The sequence below is a fragment of the Schistocerca nitens genome, chromosome 2 (assembly GCF_023898315.1).
Source record: "Schistocerca nitens isolate TAMUIC-IGC-003100 chromosome 2, iqSchNite1.1, whole genome shotgun sequence".
NCBI lineage: Eukaryota > Metazoa > Arthropoda > Insecta > Orthoptera > Acrididae > Schistocerca > Schistocerca nitens.
In genome coordinates this window covers 37560286-37575742 of record NC_064615.1, presented here as the reverse complement: position 1 = coordinate 37575742, position 15457 = coordinate 37560286, and the positions used below count along the sequence as shown (strand labels likewise).

Genomic DNA, 15457 nt, shown 5'->3' with positions numbered 1-15457 from the left:
CACATTTGCAAATAAATTGAGTTTCTTTAATAATTTAAGAATTTTATCTGTCTCAAACTGATATTCGTCAGTTGCCAATAGCTTTTATTTCCACAATGTTTTTAACTTTTAAGTGGTTTTTCATAATGCTTCTTAATTTGATTTCACTTGCTGATTATTGGTATGTAGCAGAGTCATAGTGTAACACACAGACTATTTAATAGAGAGTACTGACAAGATTTACTTACATTTGTTGACCACATGCCCCTCCATATCCGCATCCAGTGACGCCTTTGGGATGAGAATGACACGGCGACCGATTGGTACTGTTGGGCCTTCATGGCCTGCTCGGGCGGAGTTTAGTTTAGTTTTACAGCATTTACGGAAGATTCCCGAAATAGAGTACCCGCTCTTTTCTCTGTCGCTTCCTTGTGTAACCCTTAACGAACTAAACAGATTGACAGTTCCAACACCAGCACAGTGAAGGCATGGCTGCGCTTTACCTGCCAGACACCCGTCCCCAATTTCCACAGGAATACGTGATGATTATGGTAGAATGTGAAAAACATGTGAAATTTGTTAAAAACAAAAACTGCTGCTGTAAAATTAAACTGTCTAGTATCTGAAAATAATTTTGTTTTATACAGTATATTTGTACTTTTACTGTGGGCCGTACTGCCTACCTAACCAGAAGAAACATGGAACTACTAACTCTGAAGTGCTACAAACCATACTTATCTCAATCAATAAGATTTCAGGAAGTGCACACAGTATAAAAATAACTCATGTGAAGATGGTTGCCTGGTTGTCAGACGAAATATTGTGGGAAAATGTTTTTATAATACGACTGCAATCCCAAAATCTCATGGAGTACTCATACGTAATGAGAGCTACAGGACTCACATTCATTCATATCTCAATGAGTCCTCTCCTATGTACACTCCTGGAAATTGAAATAAGAACACCGTGAATTCATTGTCCCAGGAAGGGGAAACTTTATTGACACATTCCTGGGGTCAGATACATCACATGATCACACTGACAGAACCACAGGCACATAGACACAGGCAACAGAGCATGCACAATGTCGGCACTAGTACAGTGTATATCCACCTTTCGCACCAATGCAGGCTGCTATTCTCCCATGGAGACGATCGTAGAGATGCTGGATGTAGTCCTGTGGAACGGCTTGCCATGCCATTTCCACCTGGCGCCTCAGTTGGACCAGCGTTCGTGCTGGACGTGCAGACCGCGTGAGACGACGCTTCATCCAGTCCCAAACATGCTCAATGGGGGACAGATCCGGAGATCTTGCTGGCCAGGGTAGTTGACTTACACCTTCTAGAGCACGTTGGGTGGCACGGGATACATGCGGACGTGCATTGTCCTGTTGGAACAGCAAGTTCCCTTTCCGGTCTAGGAATGGTAGAACGATGGGTTCGATGACGGTTTGGATGTACCGTGCACTATTCAGTGTCCCCTCGACGATCACCAGTGGTGTACGGCCAGTGTAGGAGATCGCTCCCCACACCATGATGCCGGGTGTTGGCCCTGTGTGCCTCGGTCGTATGCAGTCCTGATTGTGGCGCTCACCTGCACGGCGCCAAACACGCATACGACCATCATTGGCACCAAGGCAGAAGCGACTCTCATCGCTGAAGACGACACGTCTCCATTCGTCCCTCCATTCACGCCTGTCGCGACACCACTGGAGACGGGCTGCACGATGTTGGGGCGTGAGCGGAAGACGGCCTAACGGTGTGCGGGACCGTAGCCCAGCTTCATGGAGACGGTTGCGAATGGTCCTCGCCGATACCCCAGGAGCAACAGTGTCCCTAATTTGCTGGGAAGTGGCGGTGCGGTCCCCTACGGCACTGCGTAGGATCCTACGGTCTTGGCGCGCATCCGTGCGTCGCTGCGGTCCGGTCCCAGGTCGACGGGCACGTGCACCTTCCGCCGACCACTGGCGACAACATCGATGTACTGTGGAGACCTCACGCCCCACGTGTTGAGCAATTCGGCGGTACGTCCACCCGGCCTCCCGCATGCCCACTATACGCCCTCGCTCAAAGTCCGTCAACTGCATATACGGTTCACGTCCACGCTGTCGCGGCATGCTAGCAGTGTTAAAGACTGCGATGGAGCTCCGTATGCCACGGCAAACTGGCTGACACTGACGGCGGCGGTGCACAAATGCTGCGCAGCTAGCGCCATTCGACGGCCAACACCGCGGTTCCTGGAGTGTCCGCTGTGCCGTGCGTGTGATCATTGCTTGTACAGTCCTCTCGCAGTGTCCGGAGCAAGTATGGTGGGTCTGACACACCGGTGTCAATGTGTTCTTTTTTCCATTTCCAGGAGTGTATGTATGTATTTATGTATGGAGACTACATTCTTTATTTTTCATTTCTTTTTAATTTTAAAGTTGCTCTCAATTACATATTAAACGTACATATCATTTTCAGTTCCGGATTAGCTACTTAGCAAGAGTTACGAGATGCTACGTGCCCCATGCATTAGGGGACTCCGCACTTGAGTGTAAAAAAAATGCCTTAAGTTAGATACGAATGGTATTCTTCGTACCGTCCAATGGAAATGCGGTGGTGTTCGAAACAACAATCAGTAAAAATTTTAGATCATTTGTAAAAGTGATCGACGGCCACTCCATACTTTGTGTGTCGTAAGTTGAGAACAGCGCTAAACTTAACTCACAGGGAGTTTCCTAATGTTGTCCAAGCTAGTCGTAATAAGCCGATCACTTATAATAGGATTCTGTTGACTAGCAATAAGAAAGCAATAAATGGATACGGTATTTATTTCGTAAGTAGAGACCCTAGGCCTGCTACCCCGATCTGCATATAACGGAAAATAAATTACAAAATAAAATGGAATTACATTATTTAAACAGACGGCGTTACAAGTCGGTATTATGATTTATATTGTATATTACTACCTAAAATGTTATCGATTCTCCCTCGACATCCCAAATATACACACTTAAATACGGGAATAAAGAATTAATATACATATACATCTACATGACTACTCTGCAATTCACATTTAAGTGCTTGGCAGAGGGTTCGTCGAACCACAATCATACTATCTCTCTACCATTCTACTCCTGAACAGCGCGCGGGAAAAACGAACACCTAAACCTTTCTGTTCGAGCTCTGATATATCTTATTTTATTTTGATGATCATTCCTACCTATGTGGGTTGGGCTCAACAAAATATTTTCGCATTCGGAAGAGAAAGTTGGTGACTGAAATTTCGTAAGTAGATCTCGCCGCGACGAAAAACGTCTTTGCTTTAATGACTTCCATTCCAATTCGCGTATCGTATCTGCCACTCTCTCTCCCCTACTACGTGATAATACAAAACGAGCTGCCCTTTTTTGCACCCTTTCGATGTCCTCCGTCAATCCCACCTGGTAAGGATCCCACACCGCGCAGCAATATTCTAACAGAGGACGAACGAGTGTAGTGTAAGCTGTCTCTTTAGTGGACTTGTTGCATCTACCAAGTGTCCTGCCAATGAAACGCAACCTTCGGCTCGCCTTCCCCACAATATTATCTATGTGGTCTTTCCAACTTAAGTTGTTCGTAATTTTAACACCCAGGTACTTAGTTGAATTGACAGTCTTGAGAATTGTACTATTTATCGAGTAATCGAATTCCAGAGGATTTCTTTTGGAACTCATGTGGATCACCTCACACTTTTCGTTATTTAGCGTCAACTGCCACCTGACACACCATACAGCAATATTTTCTAAATCGCTTTTCAACTGATACTGGTCTTCGGATGACCTTACTAGACAGTAAATTACAGCATCATCTGCGGACAACCTAAGAGAACTGCTCAGATCGTCACCCAGGTCATTTATATAGATCAGGAACAGCAGAGTTCCCAGGACGCTTCCCTGGGGAACACCTGATATTACTTCAGTTTTACTCGATGATTTGCCGTCTATTACTACGAACTGCGACCTTCCTGACAGGAAATCACGAATCCAGTCGCACACCTGAGACGATACCCCATAGGCCCGCAGCTTGATTAGAAGTCGCTTGTGAGTAACGGTGTCAAAAGCTTTCCGGAAATCTAGAAATACGGAATCAACTTGAGATCCCCTGTCGATAGCGGCCATTACTTCGTGCGAATAAAGAGCTAGCTGCGTTGCACAAGAAGGATGTTTTCTGAAGCCGTGCTGATTACGTATCAATAGATCGTTCCCTTCGAGGTGATTCATAATGTTTGAATACAGTATATGCTCCAAAACCCTACTGCAAACCGACGTCAATGATATAAGTCTGTAGTTAGATGGATTACTCCTACTACCCTTCTTAAACACTGGTGCGACCTGCGCAATTTTCCAATCTGTAGGTACAGATCTATCGGTGAGCGAGCGGTTGTATATGAGTGCTAAGTAGGGAGCAACAAATACTTATCAAAACTTGTCCCCACATTATTAGTGTGTGATGTCACTATAAGGGTGTCTTAGAGGCTGCTGGGGTGCTGGTATTAACAGCAAAATGCACGATCCCCTAGAACTGCAGTTTTACAAAATGTTAACGGAAGATTCGTTGGAATCATGATTCCCAAATGTAGAACTGGACTTACGCATTTGTTTTTGATGATCAGCAACCCCAGGGGAGGACGTTGTTTTTCAACATTCAAGTGTGTTAAAAATGAGTTGAGGAACACCAGAGGACAAGAATGTCTAAACGACCTCATCTTAATGAACATAGAATGTGATTTGCTTAGTCACTGATATGACTAATGTTACCTCTACATTTGCCCCAATTAAATCGAGAAAACTTTTGTTAATTGCTGCTTATTTTACATCCTAAGCTTTGAGACCTACAGCAAACCAGTGCCCTCTTCTTATTTGCTACGGACCCCGTACTTTCTTAATCAGGCACTGATCATCCTCTACTACGAAGAAAATGTTATTTGGATATTCAGAACGTCCAGTTGGCCTTAAAGGCTGAAAGATAAGATGTCACTTTCTAGATATTCGATGTATAATCAAATTAACTCTGATGTATTTTTGTGATTTTCAGTTGTTTGCAAATTGCAGTTCAATTTCCAACACAGTCTCTACAACAGTTCCTGTAACATACTTCATAACTATATTATATACAAAATACAGAAACCGTCGTATGTTATCTTGTTATGTCACTAAACATGTACGACCTGTTTAGAGTTTCCAGATTACAGGTCTAGAATTTATGGCCATAAATTGAATTGAACAAAAAGAAAGCTATCGTATTGAAAAGTTGCAGTGTCACGTCGTGATTCATTCTAGCTACTATTTAAATTTTTATGGCGTATTTTACTCCCTCTACTGCAAGTGTGTGGGCAGTTAATTTCCTGAAGAGTATAAAATAGTCTTTATTGATGAATATGTTGTGAGTACATTAAGCCAGATGTTTGACGTCCACCAGCAGCAGGTGTGGTACAGAGTGGGGAGGCACGGCTACACGCAGGAGGGGTGGAAGGGACGGACGTGGGCGGCGGCCACGCAGCCCATGGCGGAGCGGCCCAGGGGCAGGCAGCGCCCCGACACGCGCTCCACCTGTAAAACCAAAGCGACGGAAAAGTAAACACACATCTACGAGTGGGTACTCAAAAAAGCGAGGGAGACCGGAGGCGCTGTCAGCACGGGGGATTATGAACAGTTGGCAGTTTCGAATAGAAAGTAAACACATCTACGAGGGGGACCCTCAAGAAAGAACGGACATTCAAATTTTTTACAAAACAAAAAGTTCCTTCAAAAGACTCTCCATTACAATTAATATATTTGTCCCATCGCTGCTTCTACTGTTCGAAACATTTTTTGTAGTCATCAAGGAATACTGTAAAATATTTAAAAAAGTGATTCAGGCATCTAAACAAATGCTCTGCGAGAAGAAGATAGCAAGGTCAGGGAACAAAATAAAAACAATATGAGATATAGTGAAAGAGGAGACTGGTAGAACCAGAAAGAAACAGGAGCAAATAGCATTAAGGGTAGATGACATTAGTAACCGATGGGCATAGTTTGGTAAATCTATTTAACAAGTACTTTATATCCGTTACTGATAGAATGGGATTATCAGGATCAGTAAATAATGCCCTTGAATATCTGAAACTAGCCTTTACAAATAGCTTCAGGTACATGAATATGTCACTCACTTCATCAAAAGAAATAACTTCCATAATAAAATCGTTAAAGACAAAGCTTTCTAGTGGTTACAATGAAATATCAACAAAGTTAATTAAGGCATGTTCTTGTGAGTTTATAACAATTCTAAGTTACTTGTGTAACCAGTCAATTATAACTGGGACATTTTCTGACTGGCTAAAATATGCAGATGTTAAGCCTCTATTCAAGAAAGGGGATAAAGAGATACCGTCAAACTACAGACCGATTTCACTTTTGCCAGCATTCTCGAAAATTTTAGAAAAAGTGATGTACACACAGCTTCTCAACCATCTGACCACAAATAACATATTATCAAGAACACAGTTTGGATTTCTGAAGGGTTCTGATATCGAGAACGCTATTTACACCTACAGTGAAAATGTTCTTAATTCATTAAATAACAGATTACAAGCAGTAGGTATTTTCTGTGATTTGTCAAAGGCATTTGATTGTGTGAACCATAACATCCTTTTAAGTAAATTAGAATTCTATGGTGTCATGGGCAGTGCTGCAAAATGGTTCAAGTCATATCTCGCTAACAGGAAACAAAGGGTGTCAGTGCAAGGGACTAGTGAATTAAGTCATCAGTCATCATCAGAATGGGAAGAAATTACATGTGGTGTCACACAAGGATCCATCTTAGGGCCATTGCTTTTTCTTGTGTACATTAATGATCTCTCATCAGTTACTGCCAGAAGCAGAGTCCGTTTTGTTTGCAGATGACAAGTATTGCAATAAACAGTATGTCGACGGTAGTTCTAGAAAGATCTGCTAATGAAATTTTCATGGATATTAATAAATGGTTTAAAGCCAACTCACTGACATTAAACTTCGAAAAGACTCACTATATGCAATTCAGAACCTGTAAGAGGTTTCCACCCAGCATATGCATAAAGTATGAAAAAGAGCAGATAGAAGAGGTTGACAGTCTTAAATTCCTGGGATTACAACTTGATAATAAATTCAGTTGGGAGGAGCACACCACAGAACTGCCTTGGCAAATCTGTATTTGCAATTCGAGTGTTAGCAGACATAGGAGACATAAAAATGAAAAAGCTTGCATACTTTGCCTACTTTCATTCCATAATGTCATATGGTATAATATTTTGGGGTAACTCTTCAAGTCAAACAAAAGTTTTCATGGTCAAAATGCGTGTAATACGTATTATTTGTGGAGTAAATTCATGGACGTCCTGTAGAAACTTCAGGGAACTGGGTATACTAAATACTGTATCTCAGTATATTTACTCCTTAGTGAAATTTGTCCTAAATGATATATCTCTTCTTCCAACAAACAGCTCAGTTCATACATACAATACCAGGAACAAAACTGATCTACACAACGACTTAAAAGCACTTTAGTTCAAAAAGGGGTCCACTACTCAGGAACACTCATCTTCAATAATTTGCCAGCAAACATAAAAAATTTAGTTATAAATAAAGATCAGTTTAAAAGAAGTCTGAAAGACTTACTAGTGGCCAACTCCTCCTATTCCACTGACGAATTTTTTTAATAGAAACAAATCATGTATATATTCATACTATTAGTATTGTTATTTCAGCTTAAAAAAAATGTTGACATGTTCCACATCCACGAGGATCTCCTCAGCGCGGATCTATGGACGAAAAACTAATCTAGTCTTTTTGACTTCAACGTTGACAATTCGGTGCCCTTTCTTGCCCATTTTCATAAGTCGAAATAATGAAGTCGCATGGAGCGAGGTCAGGCGAGTAAAGTGCATGGGGCAGGGGAACGATGCCATTTTCAGCCAAAAACTGTCTTACAGAGATGGCTGTGTGCAGGTGCGTTGTCGCGGTGGAAGAACAGTCTGCTATCTGCCACAAATCGGGCCTTTTGGGCAAAGACTGTTGCGCAATTTTCTTAAAACTTCCAAATAATTGCTTTCATTGACGGTCTGACATGGAGAGAAAACAACGAATTACGCCCTTGGAATCAAAAAAGCAAATCAGCGTTGTTTCGATATTTGATTTGCACATTTTCTGGACGGGATAACGACGACGTCTTCCCATAGCGTCATCTTGGTACGCTGTTTTCAACATTAAAACAGTTTTAACAGCATTCTAACCGAATAGGAAACAAATGTTCACGACTGCACGTTGTTCACTTAAGATTGTGACGATGAAAAACGGGCAAACAAGAACAAAACAGCGCTAGCAGAAACAATCACTACAGATGATGAGACAGGCCTGGTCGACAACAAGGCGGCGCTCTACTGGCAATGAGGTGCGCTATAGACACGTAGTGGCAGAAATGGTTACTACACAAGCTCCGTCAACGGCAATATTATTCCGGTTCTTTTTTCCAACACGTCTTACATCTACGTCAGTACGCTGCAAACAACTGCAGTGCTGCTGTACTAATTCGTAATAAGTCAGCAATTTATGCAATTTCTCTTCATTACGTAAATGTACAATACCACTTCGTTTTTAAAAGTGTTTATACCTGAATAAAATCTTCTCGGTTTTCAACCTGTGTCAATTCGAATAAAATTCTCGAGCTTTTAATAGCAATCTGTCATCTTCGTAAGGAGTAAAAGTACTGACTGCCGGGGTTGGCGCGATTTTCCGCTCGTATAGCCACAATTACGGCCGCTGGCACCAATCAGAGAGGGCCGAAGCGACGCATGCGCATAAGGTGAGTCTGGCAGCTCGTAGCAGCTCCGGGGCGCCGCGGCACCGTGTGACGTCACGTGGTAGGAGGGGGCCGGCGCCACGTCCGAAACCGCCGCTCCCGCCTCCCAGCAAGCGTTAAGCATCCGTCGCTGCTTCCTTGCGACAGCGAAAGCTCGATAATTTTATTCGAACTGATGCGACTTTCAAACCGCCGCGAAAGACTCCGAGGACACACGTTTATACCTGGTTTCGGTTGTAAAGTAACTGATTTATGCTTTTGGCTCTTTATAAAGTTCATTAACACAACATTGTTACGTACCCTGCGCAACTCTAAACTAGTCCTAGTGACTGACACGCATATGTGTCTATGGTTAGTGCATACTAACATTTTACTATGTTTTTATATGAAATTTTAGATTCAACAAGGATTACGTTGCGACATCTGTACTCAGTGGAGCATATACTCCTGCGTTTTTTGTTGACGTCTTCAGCTTGAACTCAGATCTTTACACTAGTCTGTACAGAGCAAGTGTCTTCATCACTGGGTAAGTACTGCAGACTACATCCACTTAAACGTGCTTATTCAAGACTAGCCTCAGCTTCCTCCGATAATCTCCCTCCCCCCTCCCCTCATCCCTTGCTCACACGCCCTCCCCACCTTTATCGGAACTGACGATTCCTTGATGGCTCAGAACGTGTCGTATGAGGCGATCCCTTCATTTAGTCAAGTTGGCTCAAATTTGTTTTTATCTCAGTTCGATTCAGAACCTCCTCACCATTTATCCGACCTACCCATATAATCTCCATCATTCTCCTGAGCCATCTCTCCCGTCGTATTTTTCATATCTTTCTCGACAAACGACAGATGTTACAACAGTGACTACTTTGGTAATATTCTAAAGGAAAAAATTCGTATGAAAAACGGTAAACCAAATAAAGTATATGATAGTATACTGAAATGTAACTACGGAATAAAATGTGAGAATATGGGAACAAAACATCATAAAACAACTCACCACTTCTATATCCATCAAGCACTCGCGACCTTCTGTTGTGCTCGGTTTAGCTCCTGCCGTTGCATTCGCCTGAAACAAATTAAACTATTAACGTAAGACACGTGTCCTTCAAGTACCTCAGGGCAGCGATTCACAAAACTGTGCGGCGTGCATCCCCCGTAGAGGAGTGTGGTAACACTAAATGTGGAAGGGGAGGGGAGCTTATTGAAATGAAAAAAATATGAATTCAAAAACTGATTATACTGAACGGGAACCAAGCAGAATTCATTCTGACATGATAAAAAAATTAAACTTCACATTTACAGTGGAACAATGCACTTACAAATAAGAATCTTCTGTCAGTAGTGTACAGGGCATTTAATAATTAACTTTCTTCAATACTAAATAAAAACATTTTTAGTAATTATTAGTGATTCCGATGGGCCTGGCTTTCAAAGCAAAGTTTTTTGAAGGAGGGTTTAGTATTAGAAACAGACAGTTCTTTCTCTATGTCTACTTCAGATTTATATTTTGTCTTCAAAGCAGCAAGTGCATAAAATCTGGTTTCGCAAGCTCTGATCGTAGTTCATCAGTTGAAGCGAGTTGCTAGTGGTGGAGGCAGTCTCTCGGCAGCATACGGCCAAGCCAGATATTTTCAACGGGTGACAGATCTGGAGAATGTGCTGTCCAGGGCAAACGCTGAAATGCAACGCTTGCTGTCTAACTAAATCGCTATTCGTACCAGAGGTGATCGTGTTGTTTAGCCAATGGCACCGTACACCACTACGCCAGGTTCTGGGACAATATGACAATGACGAAAGCAGTTAGTCACCGTTCGTTCTCCTGCGAGCCTACACACGGAGATATATCGACCCTGACGCTGTAAGCAGAGCGAGAACTGATGAAAAGACGACGTGTGCCAGTCATGTGTTTAGTGTTATCGCTGGGCGGACCATTCTCTGCGCATCTCTTTCTGCCGCCGTGTCAAGGGAAGGCACAACTACGGTCGTCGTGTTGACAATCCTTGGAGCTCCAAACGTCGTCGTACTGCTCATCTAGGCACTTTGCTTGCTGCAGACAAGCCCATTTCCTGGTTCAAAGAACACTATGCAACTGCACGGTCCTGAAAGGCTAAGTACACAACGTGTGTGTCCTCTCTGGCGATAGTTGTGTGGGCCGTTGAGCTCATGCACGGCGTTAAATAATCCATATTCGAATATCGTGGATCCCTACCATCGTGAGCAGCAGTAACATGGAACGATCAATTGCATTCTCGATACATTGTTGCTGTGTAATTTCGATACATACTGGTCGCCCTTTCTCCTCCTCACACGAGGCATAACACGACACAGTCACGAACAGTCAATATTTTAATGCTATTTCTGAATAAGAAACTGGCTGTATGATCTATCCTTATATACATAATACACTCGGCATTTGTTACCCCTACGTGCCTTGTGCGGCAGCGTTAAACTGCTGACCATTTGCTACCGAAGCGAGTAGTACACGTCAAGCAGGTTCGAGGTTCGTTGCACGCCACCTTCATGGTGCCGTGATTTTGATGGCCGGTTGTGCAACAAGGCACTATGTGTCAAAGCAACTGACTAATTTATTCAATACAGGTATAGCAGAGGGATAACCGAAACCGACGTTGTGTAGAGTATCTACCATATACTGATGATATTAATTTTGGATGAATGAATTAGCACAGTGTAGAAGCAAGTGAGAAGAAAATACCAGTTGAATGGCTGGCATCTATAAAAATAATAGTGCAGAGTAGTTTGTCAAGCATTGGCCTACTAGCCAATCTCCGTTACAAACTGTCCTCGTAGTCGTTATAAATTACACTTTCTCTAGCATAAATACACGTTTTATCCCTCTGTGGATTAGTGTTTTCTTCGAGGTATTTTCTTCATAAATAATTACAAACCAGTATTCTTATTAACTTTTGACTTTGTAGCATTTCTGTGTCTGGGAACCAGAGCGTTCACTTCCTAACGTCACTTACTAATGATAAGACGAGGAGTGAAGTACAGACAGTCTTATTTATTAACGTTTCTTCACATGTAATTCACATTTCATTGACAGTTGTAGCAGCGACCCTCAGTAGTAAGTTGTTATGCAATTTATTCAGAGTTTGTTTCATTATCTTCATTCTTTAACAACGTTAATATTGTAATTCAGGGGAAGCACTTCGTGCTCCTTCGGCGCGCTTACAGTGAGAGCTGAGCGAAGAGTTTCGGGCTGGCTAGTAAGGAACTGCCGGGTGGAGGCGAGTGAGCACGCGGTTAACACTGACTGCACAGTTCGGGGTAGGCAAGGCCTTAAGTATTAACATCTTATTCCCTCATCGATTATGTACAGGGTGCGGCTCTGAAATCCGAACACAAGAAACTTTTTTAAAAGCAAATTTATTAAAATACAAATGAAAATCCTTTTACATATAAGTAGTGTTATCTTTCAAGAGTATCATTTCTCAGTGTAACCCCCTTCAGTTGCAATGGACGCCTCCAGTCTTGTCCTGAACCGATCGCACGCACTATTTAAAAGAGGGCTGGCCAAAAATCCGGACTATTCGGGAGGGGGGCTATAATTCCTTCGACCAGAACATGTCAACGTTATCCGAGAGCCAGTTTTGGACTAAATGCCTCGTATGAGGTGGTCCTCTGCCATGCAACGCATTGCTTGCTCGCTGACATTCAGTACTGACGTCAATTTTCTCGGCGATTGCCCCGGGTCCTCCGAAATCAGCGCCCGAGCCTTTTCGACGACTGCCTCAGTTCGTGACACGCGTTTCCTCGAATGAGATTTCCTCGCCGGGTAAGTGTGAAACGTCCCCTTAGAAAAATTATAAATGACTGTGCTTAAACTGACACACAATATTTTTAGCGCAACACAATCTGACTTCCAAAATCCTACAAAGGAATGGCCCTGACTAACAATAACCTATACCTTTCATGAATCACCTCACAAAAATCTTCGTTAGTCGAACTACTGCAATACAGCGAGCGCCACTACTGCCAGCTAAATAAAAGATTCTAACTACTGAAGGCGCTAACTACTGATAGGCATAGTTATCAAATGAAAGATTTTGATAGAAAATGTATTTACCTTAATAGTGTTCAAAAGTCATAATATATATCAGTTCATGACATCCAGTCTTACAAATTTACTCTTTCTGGCGGACACACGTCCAGATCAACCGCTCTCAAAACTCCATCTCACTCCCCACATCAACCACTGCTGATGGCTCACCTCCAACTGCGCAACGCCATACGCTGTTCACATCCAACTGCCCAACACTACAACAGTGACTGTTCCAACAATGCCAACCAGCCACAGACTTCACACAGCACAGTCAGTGATTTTCATATAGAGCGCTACGTGGCGTTACCAACATAAAAACCTAAACAGCCTACTTACAAGTGGAACCTTCCCCGTACTTCTCCGAAGCATTATACTTGGCCACAACATCGTAAACAGTTTGTCTCGGGTATCCGAAGAATCTATTTCAGTGGGCGAATGCTTATCACGAAGACTTTTGGTAATTGCGGCTCTGCTTCGGTTTTATTCCGCACTTATCCGTAAAATCTCTGCCATTGTAAGGTTCTGACTGTTTACTAGATGCCTATGGCTTTCAATAACGTCAATTGCGGCCTCCGGCGGAACTACGATATGGCAGGAAATTTAAGTTGAATTTGTCCGGATTTAAGCGCCGTACCCTGTAAATATTAACGTACCTCGACTCTGCGTGCAGTGCTTAGTAGAATGAGTAGAAAGGAAGTAATTTTTGTCAAGTCATTTATGTAAAGTCGTATGAACAAGTATTATTATCGTTAACTGGGTGAACTGTATTACGTGTGACTTTGTAGTCTAAAATTCATCGTATTGGTAGTTAGTTTGTTTACGGGATTGTCTGTTACGTAAGTCCATTTAATTTAAGCCGGTGGCTTCCCACAACTAAATTTGACCGTAATTAGTTGCGTTCAGCACCTTAGCCCAATCGCTATCAATTTTCTTTCAGTCTCACATCAAGAGAGTTGAACTCCGTGACTGTCGCTTCTGCGCAGGCTATTAGAAGAACGTACCAGGTTGGTAGACAGTAAGAACTTTCGTCGTCTGCCTTGATGCAGCAGAGCATAGCTATGGCTCGTTGCATGCTCTGCATTCACACTACAAATGTGAATAGGCGCATATAACCCGTGTCGGCACACAGGAGGGAATACGCAAGACACTAGGATGCTAGTTGCACAGAACATGGAGTCTTGCTTCCATCTGGTTGCAAAGGTTAAGTACCTCCCAAACAATTACCCCCACACAATAATAGCATCCCCTGTCGTAACGTGTCGCCGTAACTTTTGCCAAGTTTAAGAAGAAAGTGAATTGTTCACTTGTCTAATTGCATCAACATGATTCGATAATAGAAAAAAAGCCACTCTTCGCCTTGCTTGAGACAATGGCATATTAAAGTGGATAAGAGTACTTTTTGTCCACGATAAGACGAGTTTTTACTACTGCTGCCAGCAGCGGAGAAAATCAACACTAATTGTAAGATATTCATTTGTCTCCGAGCGCTGCGAATGTTTCCGGTGCGTCACCTCTGCTTTAGTATAAACACAAAACAAGCCAATTGTGCCAGCACTGAGGAAGGAAATCTCCGCTCCACAGTCCTCATGCGTGGCCAAGAAATACCTCCTGCAGTTCCAGACGGCCACCGCACGAAGGATCGTCTATTCGTGGCCAAACAACACTCAATTTGTCAACAGATCTGCCAACACAAGCATGTGGGGGCAGTTTGGCGAGTATCGTTGTCAAGTCTCGTAAGCTCTCGTTGTCCAACTGAGGATCTCACCTGTGATGGTGAGGCACCACTTGCTCGTCCGGTAACGCCGACGTCTCCGACAGACGACAGCGACGCCGAGGCGAGCGCCACCACTGAGAAGGCACCAACTGCCGTCACCAGCCACCCCGCTGCAGTCCTGCCAACACAACGCCACCAAATTAAGCTCATATTCACACTCAACAAATGACACACATCTACACCCAATTGTTATTCGCTAATGCAACACACTGCTACCTGCCTTACCAGGGCACTGCTGCTGTTACTAAAGTCAGGACCGGTAATGCTATTTATTTTCATTCTCATAGAGGCACGAGTGATCAATGTGTCAGCATCTCAATCCAAGTTCGCTGTTTCGAAACCGAATGAGCCTGTTTGAGGGAGGCAATCGCGAACAAATGAGCTAGTAACTGCTATTACACCTGCAGTCATTGTTTTAAAGAGGAAGGGCGGAAATTTGTGCGAGTACCGTTCTGATATTCCTAGCGGCTAGGTATGGACAACCGCGCACGCAGAAACTGAACAAATCATTTTTAAATTTATGGATTTGACACATGTCCCTCAATTCGAATATTTTGCAGACACTAACTGTCTGCTGCAAGCAGACCAAGTGGTGTCTTGGAGAGAAGAGTGTGTGAGCCGGGGGGGGGGGCTTATTATATATACTTATATATACATTTCAGAAGTGAACATCTGGTTCTACCCATTGGCAGAAATCTGAAAAATATTTAAGTGGTTCCGTAAGCTACTGCACATGGCTCAAAGCAGTTACTTACCCGATAGGGAACACTATGTTGTTGTTGTTGTTGTTGTTGTTGTTGTTGTTAG

General features: G+C 43.0%; 1 protein-coding gene across 1 annotated transcript; it reads right to left on the bottom strand.

Annotated features, from left to right (window-relative positions):
- Nucleotides 1-5351: 5351 nt before the first annotated feature.
- On the bottom strand, nucleotides 5352-14929 carry LOC126234281 (uncharacterized). The gene is made up of 4 exons (XM_049942968.1): nucleotides 14871-14929; nucleotides 14642-14768; nucleotides 9811-9879; nucleotides 5352-5551 (listed from the first exon to the last, which is right to left on the bottom strand). The coding sequence occupies exons 1-4, from the start codon at nucleotides 14927-14929 to the stop codon at nucleotides 5453-5455; spliced, it is 354 nt and encodes a 117-aa protein (XP_049798925.1). The 3' UTR covers nucleotides 5352-5452.
- Between the last annotated feature and the right edge of the window lie 528 nt (nucleotides 14930-15457).